The sequence below is a fragment of the Anopheles coustani genome, assembly GCF_943734705.1.
Source record: "Anopheles coustani chromosome X unlocalized genomic scaffold, idAnoCousDA_361_x.2 X_unloc_1, whole genome shotgun sequence".
NCBI classification, from domain to species: domain Eukaryota; kingdom Metazoa; phylum Arthropoda; class Insecta; order Diptera; family Culicidae; genus Anopheles; species Anopheles coustani.
The window spans coordinates 499,278-525,391 of NW_026525048.1; the positions used below are offsets into that span (position 1 = coordinate 499,278).

Below are 26,114 nucleotides of genomic sequence, written 5' to 3' on the forward strand. Positions count from 1 at the left end.
GGGTCATATTACTAGGGTGCAATGCTCGCGCACAATGAGTCGCAACTTGTTTATGAGTTGCGCTGTTTCGATGCGTTGATCGGAATTTGCTTATGCTGCATCTTTATAATTTCGGTTGAATCAAGTATGAATAGATTGGCATCGATCAATAAAAGTGTGTCTGGTTAAGATTGTGGATAGCGTATGCTACAAGCCGGCTATAACCCGCCCAACTCGAGTTTATAGCATTCAAATGGCGGGTTGGGATCCTTCTCTCTGGGATCGCACCGATCCCAACTACAAAAATACTGCCCGAAGAAATGATGACTGGGATAACATTTCAAACGAATTCGGTGTCGAAGTTTATAAGCTGAAAGATAAATGGACGTCTTTACAATCGACGTACAGAAAAACTCGGTCATCATACAAGCAAAGTTGGTGACTGGTTCCGGTATGTATATCTGCATATAAGTGAAAAACAATTAATGTTATCGTACGCAACTACTTTTAGGATCTGACGAAGTTACCCAGCTCAACATGGTGTGCGTACCATGCCATGGAATTTTTAAACGCAGCCTCGGAATGTGGCAAAACGATTGACACAGTAAGTACATAACTTTTATCAATAAACGATACTAACAAATATGAATAAAAAAACTAATGTAAGGATTTTCTTTCTTGAGTATCTGAAGTATCTAGACATCCGAAGCGGCATTTACATTCAGTAGTATATTTGTTTTAATTGTTTAACAAATAATTTGCTACATGCATTCTTATTCCTATGGCCTCTTGACTGGCGCGTGCACTGCTTGCCGCAAAATTTGACAAATTTGTATTGGTTTGTGACGAGAACAAGATGCGGGAATCGCTACTTGTTATGCGTTCCTCTCTCCTTATAAAATTGTGCAAGTAAATCGTAGCCATAACAATTTTTTTTGCATTATCCTCCTTCACCTCTATCGGCTTTCTAAGTACGCGGAACCTTCCACTAAGTATTCCAAATGCCATTTCTACAGTGCGCCTTGCATTAGAGTGCCGCTGATTAAAAAAGCGCTCGATCGATCTTCTTTCAGTAGACCCTCCAAATGGCCTTAGGCAATAGCTGGTTAATGGGGAAGCCTTATCTCCCAAAAACATGTAAGGAACTGACATGTTGGATGATACGTCCAACGGGGCTGGGTTTGAAATGTTACAAGTATGTTGTTCAATTTTTTGAAAAGTTCAGAATCACGAAAAACTCCTTCGTCAGATATTCTTCCTTTACTTCCCACATCGGCATATAAAAAATTACTTTTGGAATCTACTACTCCTAACAATACTACGCTGAAAAATTTTTGTAATTAAAATAGTAAGTTCCACTATGAGGAGGTGCTTTAATAGCAACATGTTTTCCGTCTATGGCCCCGAGCACATGTGGAAAATTAAACTTCTCTTGAAAGCCTTGAGCCACTTTCAACCATTCATCTGGACAATTGAGGAGCTACAAATAGAAAGAAGAATAGTATTGTTTAATTTATTTTTCTGTAAATATAAATATATTAATAATTCTCTATATCCTATATTTATTCATATCAGATTCAACATCATGAAAATGTGGAATGCATCGAAATCGAGGTATTGGAGGAAAGTTCGATGCCACATACGGGTTGTCCAACACCGCCTCCAGGACCATCACGTTCCTCGACTCCACTATCTCAAGGACCATCACGTACGTCGACTCCACCACCTCCAGGATCATCTCGTACGTCTACTCCACCACCTCCCAGAACTCCACCGAACCAGACCATCGCAAAAAGAAAAAGACGATGGCAAGAGGCTACCATAAGCTATAATGAAGAAGTAATGGACACTTTACGAACAGTAGGATCTGCCACAATTGAGCTAATCAACCATCTTACACTGTTTTCAGGGCCAATTCGTCCGTATCAAGCTGCTCTTTGCCGGTAGTAGGCAGTCAATTATACGCGCATGGCGTCGTTAGGAAGCACTTTGGGCTTGTTAAGTTTAACTTTGCCGTTACCGGTAGCAACATTGGCGCGCCGAAAAAAGGTCGCGTTCTCTGTTGTCTAAAGTTCCGGGATTGTTTTAAAAATAAATGATGACGAGTCCCACGAAAGTATCTTGCGATATAATGAAACTATCTTGAATATAAATCATCAAACGAGAGGGGGCATTGGGGCATTACTCTCCAGAACAATCGCATCCATCTCTGCTCCATTCATACAACGGTCGCCATCAATTGCACAAATAGGTACATCTTAAATTTTCCCAACTAGCAAACGGGGACCACTTTCCGGAGTGGGGCAGGTATTTTCGCACAGTTTTGGTTAACACTGCCAGCTATCAATGGTTGATAGTGTGGTGAAACCCACCAGTACTACTTAAGGGACCTGATCTTGTTCCTTGCATACAACGGTCCCGAGCAATCACCTCGAAAGGTAAATCGCCGAGTCCCCCAAGGTTAACGAGGCACCACCTTCCGGAGTGTAAAAGGGTATTTCTGCTCTGTTTGTAGTTCACACCGCCAATTACCATCGGTTGATAATGTGGTGCCACTATCAAGAACAGAAAGGGACCCAGCTACAGCGAGATGTGTAGATACTACTAGTTCTTTTCGTACAGCCATGTCCACCAATTGTCCTCATTAACGCGCGCGTCTGAAAACTATGTAGACTCATTCATTCTATATAGTCAAAGACCATGTTGACAAATGCAATACTACGGGGCTCAAAAACTACAACATTTACTAAATACATTACAAGCACAGCGTCAGACCACCTGCTTCACATATACGGCGCATAGCCGTTTGAACTCCCTTAGATTTCGCGCTTGTTTAATCTCTCTCGGCATCCTGTTGTACCATTGTACTCCTTTAAAAAACAACGAATTTCGGGCGTTTCCAGACAGATACCTGGGAAGTCTCGGCTCACCGGCACTACGAGTGTTATACCGATGCACGTCAGACCCAACCACTATCCTTTCCCCCAAATACGTTGGTACCAGGCCTTTCAAAATTTTGTACACAAAGACTACAGTTTGGAACACTATCCGCTGTTTGACCGACATCCACTGTAAGACGTCGAGCATAACAACCGAAGGAGTATACCAGCCGCAACACAAAATCATTCGCATGACTCTGTTTTGCAACCTCTGCAGTCTCTGTAACTGTGTTTGATTGCCGAGAAATAAAATTGATGCACAGAAACCAAAGTGCGGTGCTATTAACGATTTGTAGAGCTGAACTTTTCCGAAAAAATTCAGATTGTTGCCCAATCTACTAATCACACCACACTTTTTTGCCACTTTTGAGGTGACATTGTCAATATGAGGCCCAAAAGACAGTTTTTCGTCTAATATAACTCCCAGATATTTTATCTGGGAAACTCTGTCGATTGGTTCCTGATTGATGACAATAGCTGATTGGTCAGTAATTTGTCTCGAAGACAATACCATGAATTTGGTCTTCTTGATGTTTAAGGCCAATTTCTTGTATTTTAACCAACCATCTAAGGCATCTAAATCGACATTCAAAAGCTCCTTGGTCTGTTTTAAATCTTGCCACGAGACAAACAAGACTGTATCGTCCGCAAAAAGATTGATTTCACATGACTGTAAAACCTTTTTCATGTCGTTTATATACATAATAAACAACACTGGACCAAGAACACTTCCTTGTGGAACCCCAAGGGTGTTTTCGATAGGGTTTGAACAACAGTTCATGAAAATTGTTCGTTGCGTTCTTCCACTGAGATAAGATGCGAACCATTCGAACTCAACTCCATCGATACCGAACCTTTTGATTGTTTCCAATAACAAAGGTCGCGATATCGTTTCAAACGCCCGTTTCAAATCCAAGAACACTGCAACATTCGGTTGTTTTCGCTCCATTAACTAACTTAGCTAATAAAAGGTTCAGCGCAGATTCACAAGAATGTCCTTCTCTATAGCCCGACTGTTCCTCTGGTGGAGGAGAAGTTATTCCTGTCAAGATACTGGACAAGTTGTTGTTTGACAACAAGTTCCAACACCTTTTCAAGTATATGAAGCATGTTAATCAGACGAAACTCCTCCGCATTGGTGGCTCCTGACACTTAAGGAATTGGCACTACTAAGCTAAAACAAATCGATTTGAGCTTTTCAATCGATATTGGTTCGAACCTGAATTGTTGTTTTGGGTTACTATTTGGTCTCAATGCCAAAGGTTCAGCCACGGAAGGAATACTTTGATGAATAGAGTTGACACTATTAACAAAAAAAGTGTTAAATCTTTCAGCAATGGTGCTTTCCTCAAAAATGGCGCATCCTTCAAATGTTACACTTAAACCAGGCTTATCCTCTGGCTTTAGCATAGACTTGAGGATTTTCCACAGTTCCCTGCTATTACCTTGGTGGTCCCTAATCTGGTTGCTAAAAAACTGTTGCCTTGTTTCTTTCAGACGTTGTGTATATTCATTCCTCAAAGCGGTGTATTCCTACCACTGCTGAGAAATGTTTGTCCTTAAGCACTTTGCACAGGCACAGTCCCGCCTGCTTTTAAGTCTGGCTATATCTGTGTTATACCACTTGTTTGAATCCCTACAGGCAATAGTTCGGTTCACTGTAAAGGTTTTCATGGCGTTCTCCAGAGTATCCCACAATACTTTAGCCGTTTCGTTAACACCAGAAATTGTACTCTGCAAACCCTCTCTAACGAAGTTACAAAGAGATGGTTTGGAGTATCCGGTCAAACAAGAAATACGTTTTTGGACAATGTTGGAATGCTCATTACGAAGGCTCAACCCTAGAGTCTCGTGGTCAGTTATCTTGAGAGCCTACACCGTAGCAACTGACAAAGACTCAAAATTGCAATATACATGATCAATCAGGGTTCTACTCAGCCTCGTGATGCGAGTCGGCTGGTTAACCAGTTGTTTCAAGTTGACTGCTTCCATTGCTCTTTTTAAGGGAACCGACTTTTCAGTGTTCAACCAATCGATATTAAAGTCACCAACCACAATATTACGTTTATTGAAATCGATGAATCTGTCCAGCCACCCCTCCAAAACACCCACGAACCCAGAGTCACTAGAACTAGGTGAATGATAAACAACTCCATAGTTCGCCGCTGTCACACCGCGAGCAACCGCAATACCCAAAAACCAGTTGCCCTCTTTCATTTCATTTAATAAAACTTTGAAAACAACCGAATCTCTGGCATATATTGCAACTCCTCCAGTATGTCGCGAGTTAGACAAACAAGATTCGACACGGTATCCTGGTATGTGAAACTGATCACTTCAACTTCCGTGACATGCGTTTCGGCAACTAGAACCATCAATGGTTTAACTTTTTCCTCTGTCGTACGCAACATTGCATAGTTGGTTGGCAGCCCAGCAATATTAATATACAATATTTCATACTGCCGAACAATATCCCAACCGTCTTGCTATTGCGTAGACTTCTTTTTCTTGTTCAACTCCTTCTGGAACATTGGACACACACTACTATTTGCAGCATGGTTCGTGTCGAAGTTGTTGGTGCTCAAATTATTAGCCCGTTCGCAGTTGACACACTTAAAAACAACAGACTTACAAGTTGCTGTTTTATGTTTGTCACCGCATTTTGAACAGGCCAACTCATTTTTACAGTCATTGGTTATATGTCCAAACTTTGCACACTTGAAGCAACGCAAAATCCTGACCGCTCGATGTATACGGCACGAATCGAATCCAACCTTAACCAGGTTCCGTCCCTCAAGACACCGAGCTGAGTCCTCATCAATGTCCATAATAGCATTGAACTTTTCAAATTTAAGCATATTATTTTCGTATTTCTTTAATACCTTGACATGAGACCACGGAATTCCCTCATTTTGAGTTTTGAGGTAGTCAACCAATTCCGTTTCCAATACCAACTAATTTCATCCTTGCCAGAGGCAGTGAAATCGTGTATGCCTCACCAAGAGCTAAGCCTAATCTAGCTTTCACGGCATTCAAGTTCTCACCAAGAGGAACTTTAACCGAAATTTGGCCCTCTCCACCGTTGCGGAAGTCCGAAAGCTGATGGCGCCTCGGATCAATCTTAGTCCGTATGTCGGTCCTAGTCACAGCGCAAGACTGACTAGCTTTCGGAATGATCACCAATCTTCTCTGCTGCTTTTGGTCCGACTGACTACTAACGGGTGCTGGTGCTGGTAGTGCTTTAGCAAAATTACCTGCGTCAAAATGTTTTACTGTGGTGGAAACAGAACTGTTACCACCATTCGTCAATGTTTTTTTGACCAAATTAGACCAAGTCCCAGAATTACTGGTTTCATTTGCTAAAGGTTTTTCGGGTTGCAAAGTCGAGACTGGGACCTTATTATTTACAAGCTTTGGTTGCACGACCCCGCCCGGCTTGTCAACAGATGCCACCTGCAAATCCGGCTCACTGGGCCGACGCTTGTCAACACCATTACCGAGCGATGATGCGTGCGACCTGTTGTCTCGCTCTAACTCCTCTCTAAAGCATTGCAAATCCTTTTCCAATCTCTGACTAATTTTTTGCTCGACTGTTTTAAACATTTCGTTCAAACGCTCGATGGTACAAATACCAACACCCGAGGGCTCGTACGCATTCTTTCCCGGCAATTTTTTTGCAACGCAAGCGTCACAACGAAAACACAAATTTAAGGGGACGGTAAACGAAGCGTAATCGCTAGTATAATCGTGAATTACGCTGGCCTCTCGTGTATCATCAAATTTCGGGCCAAGCGTAATCTGATTGTCATGTTCAAGGTTGTTATATACTCTTGTGGCTATAATTGTGTATTAACCTTGGTCATGTTTACATCATCTGTCTATTTTAAAAATAAACAACTGCGGTTTGTTTACGTTATATGTAAACGTTTTCGTGAGAAAAGTTTTAAAAAGGTGATTATTCAAAAATGTCGCAAGAAGTATCAACAGACTACGAGAGCGATGATTCTTCTCGCTCTCCTCCTCGGAGGAGGCGTCGTTTTTGGATGCAGAATTTGTTCCTCAACCGGAACGAAACGGCGAATCATCTGCTCACCGACATAACATCCCAGGGACTTCAGGAAACGATCGAAAAGTTTTTGCGAATGCAAAAAGATGATTTTGAGCTTCTCCTTTCGATTGTTGGTCCAGCAATTACCAAAATGGACACAAATATGCGCAAAGCTATCACTCCTCCTCCTCCAATATTTATTCCGGGTAAGTGATTTGTACTTGGATGTTGGACAATTATTTATTATTTGTTTTTAGGTTTCGCGGCACTCGATAGGTAACATTGTAAAGGAGGTGTGCACTTGCATAAATAAGGAGCTTCGCGATTATGTAAAGGTAAGAAAGAATGAACACAAAATCGTATATTAAGTTAAAAGTTAACAAAACCAACTGTGTCGGTAGCGTTGGCAATATGGCATGCCGTTATAAAGTTATTCGCAAAGTGATAGGTGTGTCAGTTTTCAGTCATGTGATATAGAAAAGTGAAATAAAATAATCAATGTATTTATTTTTTTTTATTTATTCATGATTTTATTCATCATGTGTCTTCGCTACTTCCAAAATGGCCCGTTGGATATCCATGATGCGACGGCGTTTTCGTTCCGGAAATGTGCGAAGCACATTTGCGACGTATTTCGCAAATTCCTCCGGATCTGCACTGTCCGGTGTCGCGCTTTCTGGCGATTCACCGGGCATTTGCAGCCGATGGGGGAGGGCTTCACTCTCACCGTTTCCCTCGCGAACAGGGACAGGAGTTGAAGTTATGGGAAGGATCATGTTCCTGATAGGAGAAGAAGGTGTGGAGGAAACGGAAGTGTTGGGTGGGGGAATGAAGGAAGTTTCCACGAGGGAACGGGGAGTGAAGCCCTCATCGTCGTCGCCAAGCTGAAAATAGATAAAAATCGTATATGTATTTATATTATGCTTCTCCTCCTTCTCGACCATTATAATTATACATACTACATATCTTCTTCTTCTTGGTGTAACGACCACTTGGTCATGCCTGCCCCGTTAAGGGCTTACGAGACTTTTACCCTATGTGTACGTGGATAGTCAGTCCTCTCGTACAGGGGAGGGTCCGGTCTCGGTTGGGATTCGAACCCACGCCGTCGAGGTGGTGAGCCCCGGTGCTGATGGGCCGATTTTCTAACCGGCGCTACCGCTCGGCTGTCGCGGACCCCCCATACATACTTCATATAATTAAAGCTAATTTTACATTCTCTTTTATTCTTTTAGTTACCCTCCACCCAAGAAGAATGGCTGGCAATTTCAAAAAAATTTGAAGAACGTTGGAATTTTCCCCATGCAATAGGTGCTATTGACGGAAAACATGTCCATATTGTTGCTCCCCGAGATAGCGGTTCAGAGTACTTTAACTACAAGCGGTTTTTCAGCATCGTACTCCTGGTAGTAGTGGATGCTGACTATAATTTTATATACGCAGACGCTGGGGGCAAGGGAGGGATATCCGACGGAGGAATATTTAAAAACACACGGCTGTACCAGAGGTTGGAAAACAAACAGCTAAACATTCCACCTCCAGAACCGTTGCGGGTACCCTACCGAACCGCAGTTCCGTATTTTCTCCTCGGTGACAAGGCATTTGCCTTTACCGATTACTGCATACGTCCGTATGGTGGCGTCCATAGTCCAGACTCCATTGAACGAACGTTCAATAAACGACACTCGAGAGCTCGTATGCCAGTGGAGAACTCCCTTGGCATATTAGCTAGCCGCTTCCGGGTGTTAAAAGGACCCATACATCTAGAGCCCGATGTAGCGAAAAATGTTGTTTTAACAACAATTTTTTTACATAATTTTTTGCGCAAGCGGGCCTCAAGGAATACATATACACCCTCATCTGCTTTCGATAGAGTCGTAGATGGACGACTAGTGGAAGCCGAATGGAGGAGTGAAGAGCCTATGGACGGTCTCCAGCCTGTTTCGGTGAGAACTGCAAATGCCCTGTTGGCCATACGTACGCACATGGCTCACGACTTGAAATTTAATAATGTAATTTGAGCTTATGTTAGAAACGAATTATTATTCAAAACTAATAAAAAGAAGAACTTAAGTAAAACTTCAAATGAATGATACTTTCTTCATATTTACACCTGTGAGTAAAACTATACTATCCGTGCAAAACAAATGGTAAACAAATAGGTTCCAGCCACTCATCGATCCTAGCTAGTTAATGAGCAATAATCGATAATCCTAAATATTAACATACTCTCCAATCCAAATACATAAAATACATACACTTAAATTAGCATTATTAGTTCAAACAAATAATAAAACTCAAACTCACCGTGTCAACATGCTCGGCGTCTTGCGTAGCTTCACCGACGAATGCCATCGCATGGTACCCAAACCATTTGGGGTTGTAAACTTCGTCATGGGCTGAAAAATAAATGGTTTCAACATTAATTCGAAATAAAGTAAAAATTAAGCCCTTTTAAAAACATACCTGCACCACTTTGGAGGCTATTTCGAACTTTTGCCTTGGTGCTTCGATAGCAGCCAAGGAGTTTCTTCCACATACACTTAGCCTCCGCCAACGAAATGTTTTCATTGGCTGCAATCTCAGCCCACGCGTAATTTTTGTGTTCAAATTTTTGTACCCCTTGTGCTTTTTTTGCCACAAAACGGGCCGCTTCTGCACTTCGTCTATTAAACGAAGGCTTTTTTCAACGTCCTGCAATAAAACAATCCATTTCAACACCATGCAGAACTCCCGCACTCGATTTGGTTATGATTTAATCACACGCGTGGCAAACGTTCGGATCTAGCTGTACTTACCAACTTTTCGTAACTTCGTCGATTTTCTTGGCTCATTGTTTAAATCTGTTCAAATATCCAGAAAACAGTTACAACGCAACGCAACAAAATAGTTTGTAATCTACTACATATTTTAGCTTTTTTTTATGTATGGAGTTCTGTGTACACTAAAAACTCGACCAATACTGAACCGTCGCTTCTGAAACTTTTCACACATTAAGTTTAAGTACTGCAGATGTTGTTGAAGGTTTGCTTGATCACTATTTTTTGATAAAATTATCTAAATTTTACAATTTAAACTCAGTTTTACTAACACTAACAAAACAAGCATGTAAACAAATGTCAAGGTGTATCCAACATAGTTACCCTAAGGTTTATACATTACGGGGAAATTCATGAAATTTCATACATTTAAATTTGCCGTTATTGTAACTAATAAATTAATTCAAACTTTCAAGTAAAGAGTAAAACCATAATTCTTTTCTCAATCCCTTCGTCACCGAGCAACGCCGGGGCGTCAAGCTAGTTGTACAATACAATCGAAACAACTGCTTTGTTTGTTTACGTTTTGATCATATATTTACAACCTGTCATACAGATTACGCATGGACGAGCCAAGATTATAGGGTCAGAGAGCCAAAATTCTTTCTGACAGATTGAGCAGCTGAATTACGCAATAACATTAGCGATTACGCTTCGTTTACCGTCCGCTTTAGATTGTCTTTCAACAATCTAACTACACTTTTTTTTAAGGAGGTGCAGCGACGATGAAACACACCATCACACACTCCCTTGCAAAAAACAGGGTCCTCATTATCATCTACGGTCTTGGAACATTTCGCACAGTTTTGCTGTTCCATGACCGTCACTAAATTTCCGGGGGAAAGCCTCAAAGCCAAGGGACGCCCGCGCACATACACATAAAACAGTCACCGACACCGTACTTACCTGTGTTACACAAAAGACAGGTGACGCCGTTGACTGCCCGCCAAAACACGGTTCTAAGAAAACCCGTTATCTGGCGTGGCCGTCGACATTCACACAAACATTTCATGTTTTCGATCTGTCAATCGGTCATATCGGTCGCGTTCCTTAATCGCTCCGCTAAAATTGTAAAATTTGTGCGTTAAATCAGTGTTGTTAACTATCGGATCTGCTCTTCGTTAGATAGTGATACATGTAAGTCAGAAGTTGAAATACGCCGTGCCGCTGTATCTGTACTGCTGTACGAATAGAGGTGCGCGTAAGAGGAGTAATGAACTGGATTATTAGCGATCGGAACTAGCCGAACCCTAAGAGGATTTGCGTTTATAAGGAGTGGATTGAGAAATAAACAGCAGTTCTGAGTTCGGGCTGCGACTAGAAAGCAAGCGGAAGTTTTTGTGTCTACTCTTTCCACACTTTTATACTTTACATACATACTGTTCATAAATATCACTCACGCTTATTAGCAACCTCTTCACATTATCACGTTAGTTCGTTATCCTTGGCGTCTGTGTTTTGTTCGCGCCAGGCCTGAGCTAGAATGGTGTCCGTTTGTTTAGCCTGTGCTAATGAATTTGCCCCAGACGCGGCTACGATGCGATGCTGCTATTGTGAAGAACTTTTTCATGATTCCTGCACCACTTTGCCTGACGATATGGTGACCAATATCAAGCTACGGCATGATGTTCATTGAAGCTGTCCTGGCTGCACCAAAGCTCTTGCCAATCCAAGGAGCAAAGTTATGAAGGAGGTCGGCCTACAGGCGGGGCACGCCTCCGCGATTAGCTCAATCGTTTCATCACTGAAGGACGCTATCCTCGAGCCGTTGTCCACCGAAATGCGTGCTATGGTGGCCCCATGGACCCGGGCCCTTCCCACTCTTTCGGAACCGGCTGATGGTCTGACAAATGGATCTCCACGGCGTCGTGGGCCTTCTTCAGATGCTGTGCGTAATTCGGCCTTTTCAACCATCCGGCGGGCTCAACCTCCGGAATTGTTCGAGACTGTCGCTGAGAGGCCCCTTGATTATGCTCGCGCAGTGATCACCGGTTCCAGCATTTCTTCGCCGAGCCTAGTTGCCTCCCAGAACGCCAGGCCCCTGCGCTTCTGGTTGCATCTTATGGGCGTTGCACCGGGTGTCACCGTCGATCAAGTTGTCGCTTCGGTGCAACGCAGGCTTGGCACCGACGATGTGATAGCATTCTCTCTTCTGGCGAGAAATGTGAATCCGGCAACTCGCAGTGCTCTCTCCTTCAAGGTGCGGATCCCCATGTCCTGCAGTGAGAAAGCTCTCTCTTCCGAAACTTGGCCTACTGGTATCCGTGTCCGGGAGTTTGTGGTCCATACACGCCCAGAGTATCGCTTTCGTCAACCATCTCCATCTCCACCAGATTCGCCACTCTCACCACTATCGTCCCGCCGTGATACTGGGCGTCATCAACACACTGCTACCCAACACGTAAACAGAACACTTATACACTCGGGCACACCTTCCACTTCAACACCTGGCACCAACTCATTCACCGCTCCTGGTCATCCTTCACACACCACGTTACCCGCCGCTGACCCGCCACGCAAAAGGAAACGAGGGCCGGCTCCTGATATCAGCCCGAACCAGCCCAAACTGGATACCTTCTTTCGGACAAAGTAATCGGGTTGGCATTTCTTTCACTTATCAGAATCCTGCCATAACTACACTCCCGGTTAACCCACAATCATCGCCTCATACACTCACCATCACGAAAACATCTGCCAAGCATCGTCCTGTCACCCGTCATCAAAATCACAACAGATCAGGACTTTCTATCTACTACCAGAACGTGCGCGGTCTGCGTACGAAAATCACTGACCTGCGGCTGGCTCTTCATGAATCGGACTATGATATTATTATTTTCACCGAAACTTGGCTCATCAACACCATACCCACATCTTTCTTCGCCGATGGACGCTACCGCATTTATCGTTGTGATCGCGCTCCCGATAACAGTATTTTTTTCTCGCGGTGGCGGTGTCCTTATTGCCTGCAAAGCTGCCTTGGTTTCATCAGAGCTCACACCGTTTACTGACAATCTTGAGCAAGTCTGGATAAAAGTGCAATTGTCCAATACCTCTGTTACTGTTGGTGCTGTTTACATTCCTCCAACCCATACCACTAATCTAGTCACTATCGATCTCTTACATGATAGTATTCGCGATATGTCGAACCGGACTAGTGATCGTGATCCGCTGTATGTTTTTGGCGACTTTAATAGATCCGATATTGTATGGAAGTGCTCCAACACATCGTCACATGGTGATAGTTTTCAACTTTCCTCGTTCACACACTATGTGCCCGAGTCGCAAACTATGGCCAACACTGGATTCACTGATGGCATGACATTCAACGGTCTATTTCAAATTAACGCTGTTCGGAACTCCTTTGGCCGTCTGCTCGACTTGATCTTCGCTAATCTCACTGCAGCTTCAAGTGTCGCCGATCCAGTTATAAAGTGCCTTAAACCACTACTTAATGAGGATTCATACCATCCTGCCCTGATTTTAGATGTACAGCTACCACATTCACGTCAAACCAGAACTGCGACTCCTGGAGGTTCTCGGTTGAATTTTTATAAAGCTGACGTCTCCCGACTGACCGATCTTATTGCATCATTTAACCAAAGCTTCGATTGCAATGCTTTCAACTCGATAGACGATGCTGCAAATCATTTCGTTGCTTACATGCAATCTGCAATTAAAGCATGTGTGCCAGTTTTCAAAGCCAAGTCGGGGCCTCCGTGGTCTAATGCTACCCTGCGACGCTTGAAACGCATTAAAGTGTATGCATACAAACTATATCATAGAACGCAGTGTGAAACACACAGTAGGCATTATGCTTTTGCTCTTGACAATTATCGTGCCATGAATCGTAAACTTCACCGTTTGTATATCAACCGATCACAATCAACACTGAGCTCTAACCCAAAGCAATTTTGGAAGTTTTTCAATCGTCGTCGCAAATCCGACTCTATTCCATCTATGATGAGCTACAATGGTGAATCCAAAACTGAAGTCCACGACATATGCAACATGTTAGCAGACCGCTTCGCCGATACTTTTCGCCCCACAACTGCGAATTCTACAACACCGACGAATCCTACAATAAATATTCAACCTGACGTCATTGAATTTCATCCACCGACGATTGACGAAGTTCTAGTGTTATCAAAACTTGACAAACTGAAACCAACGGTCACTTCGGGTCCTGATAACATCCCGGCCTATATTCTTAAACACTGCAGAGTTGCTCTTGCCCCGGTGTTATCTAAATTATTCAACGCATCACTTCTGACAGGCACATACCCTACAGTCTGGAAACACGCGCGTATGGTACCAATCCATAAAAAAGGCAGTCGTAGTGATGCCCTTAACTATCGAGGAATCGTCTCACTATGCGCTTGTGCTAAAGTCTTCGAACAAATTATGTACACGCCTCTGCTCAATGCTGTCAGCAACTACATTAGCCCTTGCCAGCATGGATTTATGCCTAAACGCACCTCAGCCACCAACCTAATCGAGTTCGTGAGATTCTGCCTGCAAAACATGGACCGTGGCTCACAAGTCGACGCCGTCTACATCGATTTCAAAGCTGCCTTCGATAGCATCTCGCACAAGGTGTTACTCTCCAAATTGTGTAAACTGGGCTTTCCCGCTTCTTTTATCGGCTGGCTTCGTTCGTACCTTCATGGTCGAACCTTTCAAGTTGGTATTGGACCAAATCTATCGTATACCTTTGCCAGCTCATCGGGTGTTCCACAAGGCAGTAATCTGGGCCCAGTTTTGTTCCTGATCTACATTAACGATCTGGCGTCCATTCTACCAGCCGGCTCATTCTTGATGTATGCAGATGATATCAAGATATTCTCGGCTGTAAAAAATACGGATGACTGTCTGCGGCTTCAAAACCTGCTCGGGAAACTAGGAAATTGGTGCACTGATAACAATCTGCAGTTATCTCTTGAGAAGTGCTCATCTATTTCATTTAGTAAATCTCGACACCCGCTTCATTACAATTACGTACTTAATGACAATATCCTGTCCAGAACGTCCTGCATTCGCGACCTTGGTGTCCTGCTTGACTCGGAGCTTTCGTTCCGTGAGCACTACGAGTACGTCATCTCTAAGGCCAATCAACTGCTGGGTCTCGTTTTAAGAGTTTGTCGTGACTTTCGCGACCCGATGTGTATCAAAGCTGTATACTGTGCAATTGTACGCTCCGTTCTTGACTATTGTTGTGTGGTTTGGTCTCCACAATCTGCGCACTTCATCACCCGCATCGAGAGTATCCAGCGCAAACTGACCCGGTATGCAGTTCGTCTTCTTCCATGGCGTAATAACCAGGTGCTGCCTTCTTACAAACAACGGTGCCTTTTGCTGGGCCTGGATCCTCTTGACAAGCGTCGTCAGGACATGCTGTGTTCGTTTCTATTTAAACTGCTGAAAGGCGAAATCGACTCCCCTGCCCTTCTGGGTGGGGTCAACTTTTATGCACCCAGCAGATCACTTCGTACTAGGTTTCATTTCCGTGCTGAACGTACCAGAACAAACTTTGCGCAATGCGACCCGCTACAAGTTATGTGCAACAATTTGAACTCAGTGTTAGACTTATGTGACATTAATCTTTCTACGTCAGTGTTTCGTGAGCGCCTACGTCTTCGTCTCGTCTAACGATTCTGTCATCACGCGTTTTAACCCGTTTTTGTAATATATCCCAGGTGGCAGCGGGAACTCAAAATTCCATGTCACGTCTACGTCTCTCCCGTCTCTACCCGTTTCCACCCCTCATTGGCCCACACTTTTTAAACGATGTGCAACACCGTTGATACACGCAGCAGGCCATCCTACTCCCACCTTCGACCCCGGATTTTCGTACTCGCTCTTTTGGGACTAAGTCAATTTTTCAAACAGTTTTCAGTTTTGCAAAACATAAAGAAATAACGTCGATTTGATCAATGACCTTGTTGGTCATTCAAACTTAGTTGTTTCAATTTCAAACTTATTACAAAACTTATCAGATTAAACGTACTTAAAAAGCATGTCCATAATGCACTTGAAATGATTTCAGCACATTTTACAACGGAAATAAACATAGAAAAGAGATTATGCGTTCGATTCCATCATTTTCAATATGATTTACGTCCATGTATTTGAAAATAACAATGAAAATCAAATTCACACTTCGCTTTCAATTTCAATCGCTCCGTGCCAAGTCAAACCGCCTACATTATTATGGGATTTGGTTGTCCTGTGGACAAAGTTCATTGCGGGTGGATAAATTATTTTTTTGACCGATTTTTCATGCAATTGTTGAATGGCAAAACCTCAACCACGTACAAAAAAACATTATCAAATTTAAAAAAATATTGAACAGATAAACTTTCGTCACACGCAATTTTTGTTCAACGATCACACTTAGTTTTGGCCACCATAGTCTCAAACCCTCGCTCACAGTCAAGCTGTCAGGGGAGCGTTCAGTGATGGCAGCCGCCGGGACCGGCTTGGAGTGCGTCGAGCGCAGTGAAAGTAAAGTGCGTAAATTAGTGGTGTTTTCGGTGTTATTTAGTGATTATTATCGATAAGAGTGAAGAAATTGTGCGTGGGCTTGCTTTGCGGTTCATATTCGGCCCGAAATTGGAAGTTGTAGTGTTGTTTACATCGCTACTCTTCCGCATGGTGAGGTACTGCTGCTGCTGGCGTCCGATCCGATCTCGAGGAATTCATCGGTGGAAAACGGAAAAAGATGAGTATTTTATCATATGTTATATTATTTATCCATGTTAACTGTTTTATATCTCTTTTTATTTGCAGGAGCTGTTTTGTATGGAGTTGGTTTTGGCTACCACTTGACCTATGTGGGTCCGACGGCGTACCTCGGAATCGCGTTAAACTTGGCCGGATCACATTTCCAGTGTTATTTTGTGTGTTTAGTGATATGAAGTGAATTTTAATATTAAGAATAGTGTAAATTAGCGCCGATAATCAATTAAACAGAAAATAAATGTATGTTGTCAACAATGTATGGAACTGGCGGACTTATGTTTGCATGATGACCATCACTACACAGGGTACTCGGGGGCCGCCATTACTGGCCCATGCGCATGCGCAAAATCGCCCACGAGGGTATCTCAGACCCGCGCATTTCACTGTCACAATGCGCGGCAAATGCGCGCCAAATGCGCGGGGTATACAACATTTTTATGTCACGCGTGACATTTTCTGCCTCTGGGGACACTTAAGTTGTGTCGTGAAGACCTATGAGATCCGACGACTTTACAAATAAATAAATAAATAAAAATAAACACTTTCACAGCCACTGAATAACTATAGACACAATTATCGATGATCAGATCGGACAATATCCTTTCTTTTCATGCGATAATTACACAATTTTGTGGAGCCCACACAAAACTAAACTGCACTTGTCAACACGACTCTGACATAATTCGTACTTACTTATATTAACTTAAAGATTTTTTTTTTTCGTTTGATATAAAACAAATTAAATTTACTACAAACTATCATTCAAAATAGTCTTATCTGGAAAATAATTGATATTTAAAGCATCTATCGCCGACATAACATCTCCTAACGAAAAGATACTATCTGAATTTTCTGAATTTGTACCATCATCTTCTTGGTTTTAAATTGGCAAGGGACTATTACTATTTGAGGAGCTGTAATCTACGAAAAAGCGTTTTACTGCGTCTGGGTATGGGATTTTTATTTTTTTTATTTCTATTTTCACGGTACGGGCCGTATTGTACATAATTAAACTATAGACTATATACTAGAGAACTGATATCTCCTTATCCAATGTGGGTCACGTCGAGGCTATCAGGGCTCTCGTTGTGGGAAATCACGCTGTCCGGAACCGTCCTTGACAGGGATCTTCTGCTTCCAACTCTTGCTCGTTGGTGGGGAGAACCTTCAAAAGTTGACTTGCAGAAGGCGTTCTATCAAGTACCGATTCATCTTGACGACATCCCGAAAACGGCCATCACGACACCTTTTGGTCTCTTTGAATTTTCTTTCATGACTTTTGGGCTAAGAAATGCAGCTCAAACCTTTCAACGCCTAATACACGAAGTTGTTCGTGGCGTTTGATTTTATTTTTCCCTACATCGATGATCTGTTATCGCGTCGTCATCACTAGAAGAACAACGGGAACATTTGCGCTTGCTGTTTGAGAGGCTCAAGCAGCACAACTTAACGATAAACGTTGCTAAAAGCAAACGTGGACGAGAAAACCTAAACTTCCTGGGACATTCCGTTTTCACCGAAGGAATTAATTTCAAGCAAGCAAAAATTTCAAGCTTCCGTCTTCAGTTAAGTAACTAAACAAATGTTTAGCGTTGATTAACTTTTATCGACGATTCATACCGAACGCGATCCAAACGCAAATACCGTTATTAGCAATGACACCCGGAAATAAGCGCAACGATCGTACACCGTTGACGTGGACCGACGAAACAAAAGCTGCATTTGAAAAATGCAAAATTAAACTCGCCGAGACAACCCTACTGGCTCACCCCGTTAAAACAGGTTAATTGTCGCTCTGGGTTTACGCTTCTGATATCTCCGCAGGCGCGGCCTTTCACCAAATTGTCAACGATGAGGTTCAGGCGCTTGGATTTTTTTCGAAGAAATTTTACCCCGCTCAACTACGCTACAGTACATACGATCGTGAACTCACTGCGATATTCCTCGCAGTGCGACACTTCAAGTTCATGTTAGAAGGACGGAGTTGCCACATATATACAGACCATAAACCGACCATCTACGCTTTCCAGCAGAAGCTTGATAAAGCATCCAACAGACAAGTTCGCCAATTGAACTTCATCGGGCAGTTAACGACAGACATCAGGCACATAGTGGGCAAGGACAACATCGAAGCAGATCTACTCTCTCGTATCGAAAGCATCCAAACTGTGCCAGTGCTTGATTTCGACGCGCTAGCTGAAGACCAAAAGACCGACGGCGAACTACAGGATATTCAGCAGAGTAAAATCAAATCTTCATTGATTTTAAAATATTTTTTGGTTCCAGGCGAAAAGCATCAACTGCTTGTGATTGTTCGAGTGACCGCATTCGTCCTTTCGTTACAAAGCGGTTTCGCAACGCAGCACTTCAGGCAACGCATCATCATTCGTGCAACAGCCTGCTTGGTCGAGTATTCGAAAGGACAGCATTGCCTTCGCCAGAAACTGCATCCAATGTCAACGCTCGATAGTGACCTGACATACGTAGTCACTAATAGCGCGGTACCCAGCAACGGACAACCGATTTTCGCACATAAATATCGATATCGTGGGACCCTTCCCTCCGAGTAAAGGAAACCGGTACTGTCTTATAGTCATCGATAGGTTCACTTGGTGGCCGGAAGCATTCCCCATACCGGACATGACCGCGTCTACAATCGCCGAAGCTCTAGTCTCCGGATGGATATCCCGATTCGGTGTTCCCGCCTTCATATCGTCTGACCACGGCACGATGGAGCGAAGCCGGGATAAAAATCTAAAATTCATTTTTGGATTTCAAAAAAATGAGATATGTTTTCTAAAACTACAAGATGAAACTAAGAAATGACCCAAAAACTAGAGCCTCTGTTCTTCCAGGTTCCGAGAAACGGCCCGTCAAAGTCAAGATTTGTGAAAAAAATTGCGTGAAAAATTGAAAAAAATCCATCAACTTTGAAGGTCTGTAACTCCTATAATAATGGTCGGAATCGAATTTCAAGCACGGTTTTGGAAAGGTATATTATCATGCTTTAAAATTGTTGACAGTTTAAGTAAATTGAAATTGAATGTCACAAAATATTAAGCATTGTTTCGCAAAACTCCTGGAAAATTTTCCAATTTTCTGTTTTTAACCTTACGCCATCGCTAAGGATTGTAAAAGATTGTAATGTGATGCATACCCACTTATAGTCTAGAATGTTTTGTAACAATAAATGATGGTTTTTTATGCATATACGCGCGAACTTTACCTGTTTTTTTGAACTTCGTATGTGAAGCTTATAGTTTATCACCTACTAGGCGTCTCCATCATGCCAAGCCAAGTCAATGGCAAAGAATGAAATTTGGTTTGATTTGCTTTGAATGTATCAGGTCACTTTTACTTGGTCTACAGCTCACAAACCCATCTTTTTATACCCAAAATTCCTCGGAATAATGTACCCTACACTAATTCTTCATTCTGTTTGTACTCTTACACATCAAATACGTTTTGATATCATAAACATTTTGAAAAACAGTGTTTCTTGCAAGGAAAACATTAGGTATGCGTTAGAGTTCATTGAAAGTAGAGTAAGCATCAATCACACTGCGTGTAGAATAATTGAAATGCAAAAAGCAGACATTTTGCGACACATTCCATCTTCTTTGTGTGATTCACTAAGCATCGTATTGTTGTGCTCGTGGGGCATTGACGGATCTAGTGCACACATCATTTACAATCAACCGTTTCATGGTTCCGGAGAAAATACTGCATCAGACAGTGATTTAATAGTATCGGCATTAACGCCTATCCGTCTTTCGTTCATCAGTGACGATTCAGATATCATCTGGATGAACTTGATGCCCCAAAGTGTTAGGTTTTGCAGGCCAATTGTGATCGAGTTTGCGAGAGAGTCAAAAGAAAAAGTTATATAAACAATAGACCAAATCAATTATACAATTCAGCTAAATGAAACAAGTAATATGGCGGTAAACTATTCATTTTATATAAGTTTAATTGATAGAAAAAATTGGCATTGTCGCTCAGGCACACAAGCGATGCGCAAAAAAGGTAGGCGGGGCTCGGCCATCGATAAGAGATAAGCGAAACAGAACCAGTACGACACGCAACGCACTTAGATTCGTAGTAGCCGTTAGCTTAGCAATAAAAAATATGACGGCCGGCGCTGGATCAATTCCAGTCGCGGCGCGTCATATTTTTTACACATAAAAAGATAAGCAAGAAGTATCCGCGCAAGGATTATTTTAGTAGACAAGGATATAAGACATCGCTAGCGGAGCATGTCCTGTGTTGTGAACTACCCAAAATGAAATAAAGGATCATTAGTAGCTAAGTAGAAGAAATTGCGTCGGTTTTATTACTATTACTAGCTGATTAACCCGATTTCATCCGGGTAGAAATAAATTCCAAACTGAAGAGTGTTGGCATTCAGTATCAGTTTTCAGTTTTACTATCTTAAATTTTGCTATGTGCTGAAAATTTTAGTATTACCTTTTTTTAGTCGACCAAGCCATGTAAATATACATTTTGCATTCATTACTTGAATGTGCTTCCAGCTTAGTGCAAGCATTTGAAATTAATCCATTAAAGCAAGTATGAGACAAACTGTGCCTAAACCACAGTTGGACCAAAACAACAGATAATCGACGATTATTTAAGAGCACTTCTATCATCACCCCGCGATATTTACGGTGTTAGATAGCGTCTTTTTTTTTAATCCGTCGTATCTGTCGTAAGGTGGCATCATAGTTTTTTAGATATTTTCTATCGTTTAGGTCAGGGGTCTCCAAACTACGACCCTCACCTCCTTAGGTAAATGTGGCCTAACGCTACGGTTATTCCACCCAATGCGGCCCGCGTTAAAAAAAGTTTGGAGAACCCTGGTTTGGGTGATTGAAAATTATAGGCAGGAAGGAAGCATTAGAATGTTGGACATTTCGCACTTGAAAAATTGGCTTTCTTATAATTATGTTTGGTTGATTTGATTTGACCGATTTTGTATGATTGAGAAAGTTTATTACGTAGGAGAGATGAGATTGAGCACTCAAACTGTGACCATTCGATTTAGTGACCCCAAATTGTACAAAAATGATACCCATATTGCATTGTAACCATTGTTGAGCTAGAAGGCAGGATGGTAGCCCCCCTTACCCCTTCCGCCAAATGGATGAAATATTATCACATGATGGCTACATGTTTAAATAGTATGTGGTCCAATTTTTGTAAGAACCCATTCCATAAATGACGAATTATTATTATTTTTCATCATTTTAAGCGATAGGTGTTCGAAAGGGGGGCAGGGAAGGAGGGCATTCGAAAGAATAAAAAATTAGCTACATTCCAGTAAAGTTTGGTACAGATAGACTTAGTAGATTTTGCGTAACATGATATGATAAGAATGCACTTTTTTTTCGTTAGAGCATTGCAATTTTTTTACTGAAGAGGAGAAGCGTAAAGGGAGTCTGATGTAAGATTGAACATTAAGAGTGAAGCTATTCGATTTAAAGACCATAAATAACTCGAAATTGATACCCATATTGCATTTTTACTACTTTTGTGGTAGGGGGTAATATGAGAGCCCCCCTTTCCCCTTCCCCTAGATGGATGATAGTTTAACCCATGATATGTCCATATGTCAGCAGTATTTGTACCAATTTTTGGCAAAATTCGTTCAATAATTGTGGAACTATAATTGTTTTTCATTAATTTTAGAGGGTAGGTGTGGGGGAGGGGTAGGGAGGTATGGGGATATCAACAAACGAAGTTCAGATCATTCAACCATGGAAAATTAGCTACCTTCCTGCCAAGTTTGGTGTAAATGGGCCCGGTAGATTTTGCGTGATGCGAGCACATACATATATATATATATACAGGCAACGGTGACTTTTATATATTAGATTCGCTACCTTCCTGCTCCACCAAAGAACCTCACCCGTGGTAACTCTTTCAGGACACTAGGTAGCAGCCAGGCGAGATGCTTTAACTTCCCACTTTGCCAACCATCGCGTCGGATTTTATTCGAAGTTCCCCGCGAACTGAGTTCCCCTTCCTGTTGCATAGGCCCCCGCAAGCCTGCAAGGTGCGAACTCGGTTCAATGCGTCCTCCGGAGAAGAGTCTAGGGGGATACTGGCTAAGTGGTTAGCTACTGTTGTCGTTCGTTCCCGGAGCACCTCAGGACCGGCATCCTTCGCGGGCGTTTCGGTGCGGCGACGAACCAGAACGACAAGTGGTGGCTCCAGAGAGGAACCTAGCAGCCGTTAGGTTCCACGACGCTAAGCGCGTGGATTCGTACCACGATAAGGAAGCGTACGGGACACTGGCAGAACAGAGGACTAGAGGACGACTTCAACGAAGGTGCTGAGCTAGATCGCATCCGTCAACGGACGACCCATCACCCTCGTGACCGCCTCGCTTCAGCTGGCAGTGAAGACCCGACGACCTACAGGCAGTAGGAAGACGATACGACATCGTTTCCACTGATAGAGGACCCTTTGAACCACAACCAAGATGTCGCAGAAGGAGAAGCTGTTCGTGGACAACAAGAATGGTGCTTGTAGGCTGTGCACACGACCCGACGGAGCCGAAGCAAACATGGTCCAGTGTGACGACTGTGACCGTTGGTTCCACCTCTGGTGCGCCAACCTCACCGCATTACCAACGGAGAGCGAGCCTTTTTTGTGCATTAAGTGCAAAATTAGGCAACCTAAACCATCGACATCAAAGGCATCGACCGACAATGAGCGGTCGTTGATATCGGAGCTAGTGGATGCTCTAAAATCCATGAAGGGCGTCACAAACTCAAGCCTAATGGAAACGCTTCTCAGGCGGGAGACGATGATGTCTTTACCCGTATTTGATGGGAAGCCCAGGGATTGGCCGCTCTTCAAGAAAACCCTGGAGGAGACAACTAAGCAGGGCAATTTCTCAAACCTTGAGAACTTATCTCGGTTGCAACGCTGTTTACGAGGGGAAGCCGAGAAATGCGTGAAGGCGCTAATGCTTGACCCTGAAAACGTGAATGCCATCAAACTCGGGCTGGAGGAAACCTTTGGCAGACCGGAGCTCGTTTACCGGAAACTGGTGAGAGATGTGAGCAAGATACGAGTTGATCATCCATCTAAGATTCCAGAACTTGCCGATGCCATCGACAACTTGGTTACAAACGTTACAGTGCTAGGCTGCACCTCATATCTAAACGACCCCCGGTGATAGATGACCTCGTAAACAAGTTGCCGTTATCATACGAGCTAAAATGGATCAAGCACGTTACCGGACCTGTGACATTGTGCGACTTCAACAAATGGCTGGAACTGCATGCTCGAAACATCCGGCGTCTGTCAAAACCAAAGAATAAAGAACACGTCATGGTACACGACGACGAATACCGCGATACACAGCCGCAAGTTCCGCGATACACAGTCCCGAAGATCAAGAGGAAACTAGAATGCCCAGAATGCAAGGAAACCCACTGGCTCGAAAACTGTCCGACGTTTGGACGAAAAGGCTGTACGGAAAAATGGGCGATCGTTAAGAGAATTGGTCTGTGTCACGGTTGTCTTCGGTACACGAACCACAGACTAAACGATTGCAAACTGTGGAGAGAGTGCAATATCAACGGCTGTACAGCGAGACACCATCCTGCAATGCATGATACTTCAAAAGGTATCCCGGTGGCGGTATCTGGAACAGTGAACCACCACAGATTCAAGCAAATGAGAGAAAAGGTGTATTACCAGGTACTCCCGGTGACATTGAGGAATGGGCCAGTAGCGGTGGAAACGTTTGCCCTTTTGGATGGAGCATCATCCTTAACATTGCTAGAGAACACGGTGGCGGATCAGCTGCAGTTAGAAGGAGTGAAAGATCCTCTAACGATGAAGTGGTTGGGAGACATTGCGACTTTGGTGGTCACAATTTTCAGAGTCCGTCTCACTGCTCAAGGACGCACGCAACACGAACATATTTTAGAGGACGCACCATTGAAAATCTCAATCTTCCGGTGCAGTCGTTAGACACGAAAAGATTGCAGTCGAAATACAAGCACCTGCTGAATGTTCCAGTAAAAAGCTTTAAAAATGCCCGCCCGACATTGCTTATTGGCCTAAATAACAGCCATCTAATCGTGCCCATCAATAGGAAGGCTGGGCCACCGAACCAACCAATCGCGATAGAGACAAAGCTCGGGTGGATCGTGTTCGGGAAAGAAGGAGAGGAGATGTCAAGTTCACGCGCGGCTCCTGAACAACTGATGATAATTAAGGAGGTAGAGGACGCAATGATAAATAAGTACACCTCAACGGCGGACCTAGTTGTGAAGGAGGCAGTAGAAAAAATCACAGCCGAAGAGAAGGAGAATCCGGCAGCAACAAAGATTTCGGACAATGAAAGCTTGTCAATCGGTGGACCTTCTTTCCTGACAAGCGATGAAGCGGACTGGCCCAAGAAGAGAACGGATCTCATCACCGAGGAAGAGATCGTAAACTGCCATTCCGAACAGGATGTGCTTATAGACGTCGATCGTTATTCAGACTGGATGCGACTGGTACGTCACCTGATATTCTTGCGGAAGTTTACTGAATATCTTAAAAATAAGGCCGCATTCAAATCCACCGTCAAGATGTCGGACGTAGAAGCCGTGAAGAACTATCTCTTCAAAAGGGCTCAACGTGAGGGCTTCCCGGATGAAATGGAGCGATTAGAAGAGAATGAAGCAATAAAGCCGAAGAGCGCAATCAAAACGTTAACACCGTACCTGGACGAAAACGGTGTTATGCGTTGCAATAGCAGATTAAAAAATGTGGAGTGCTTGCCGTCATCTGCCAGGATGCTGATAATCCTGCCACAAAAGAACCGCATCACCAAGCTAATCGTCCGGGACTGCGATAAGAGAAGTGCTTGCATCAAGCCGACAACGTGGTTGTGAGTATGCTGAGACAGGAATATTGGATAATCAACATGCGAGCAGTCTTAAACAACGTAAAAAGATGCTGCCAATGGTGCATTCTGCATGCCTGCAAACCCGTCGCCCCCCTGATGGCCAATATCCCGGAATTTCGGGTTCAGCCGTACACTCCCCCGTTTCTTCACACCGGGGTTGATTATTTCGGCCCCTTCGAGGTAGCAATTCGTCGGTCCACGGAGAAAAGATGGGGAGTTATATTCGTCTGCAGGTCCACGAGAGCTGTACATCTAGAAGTGGCCTCAAAGTTAGATACGGACAGTTTTCTAGTGTGTCTAAAAAACTTCCATTACCGCAAGGGAAGAATATCCCACTTGTACAGCGATAACGGGACGAACTTCGTCGGAGCAGAAAGGGAGCTTCGTCAACTAGTGGAAGAAATTAACCAACGAATGGGGAAGGAAGCTGCATTAGAGTACCAAATGGAATGGCATTTTAATCCCCCGTCAGCGCCCCACTTTGGAGGAATTTGGGAGAGGCAGATCCAAACCATCATGAAGGGGCTGAGACAAATGATGGAGGACTGGAAACTGCGCAAACCATCAACGGAAAAGTTAACAGCGACACTGTTGCAGATCGAGTTCATATTGAACTCGCGACCACTAACGCACATTCCACTCTCGAGTGAGGAGGAAGAAGTTCTCACTCCTTTTCA

At 43.3% G+C, this 26,114-nt stretch overlaps 1 protein-coding gene across 1 annotated transcript; it reads left to right on the top strand.

The window, feature by feature from the left end:
* Positions 1-232: 232 nt before the first annotated feature.
* LOC131269827 (uncharacterized) lies at positions 233-25,423 on the top strand. Its single transcript, XM_058272356.1, is given in 4 exon segments — positions 233-430; positions 491-583; positions 1,555-1,880; positions 24,637-25,423. Coding segments are annotated over 4 exon segments (1,404 nt in total).
* Positions 25,424-26,114: the final 691 nt, after the last annotated feature.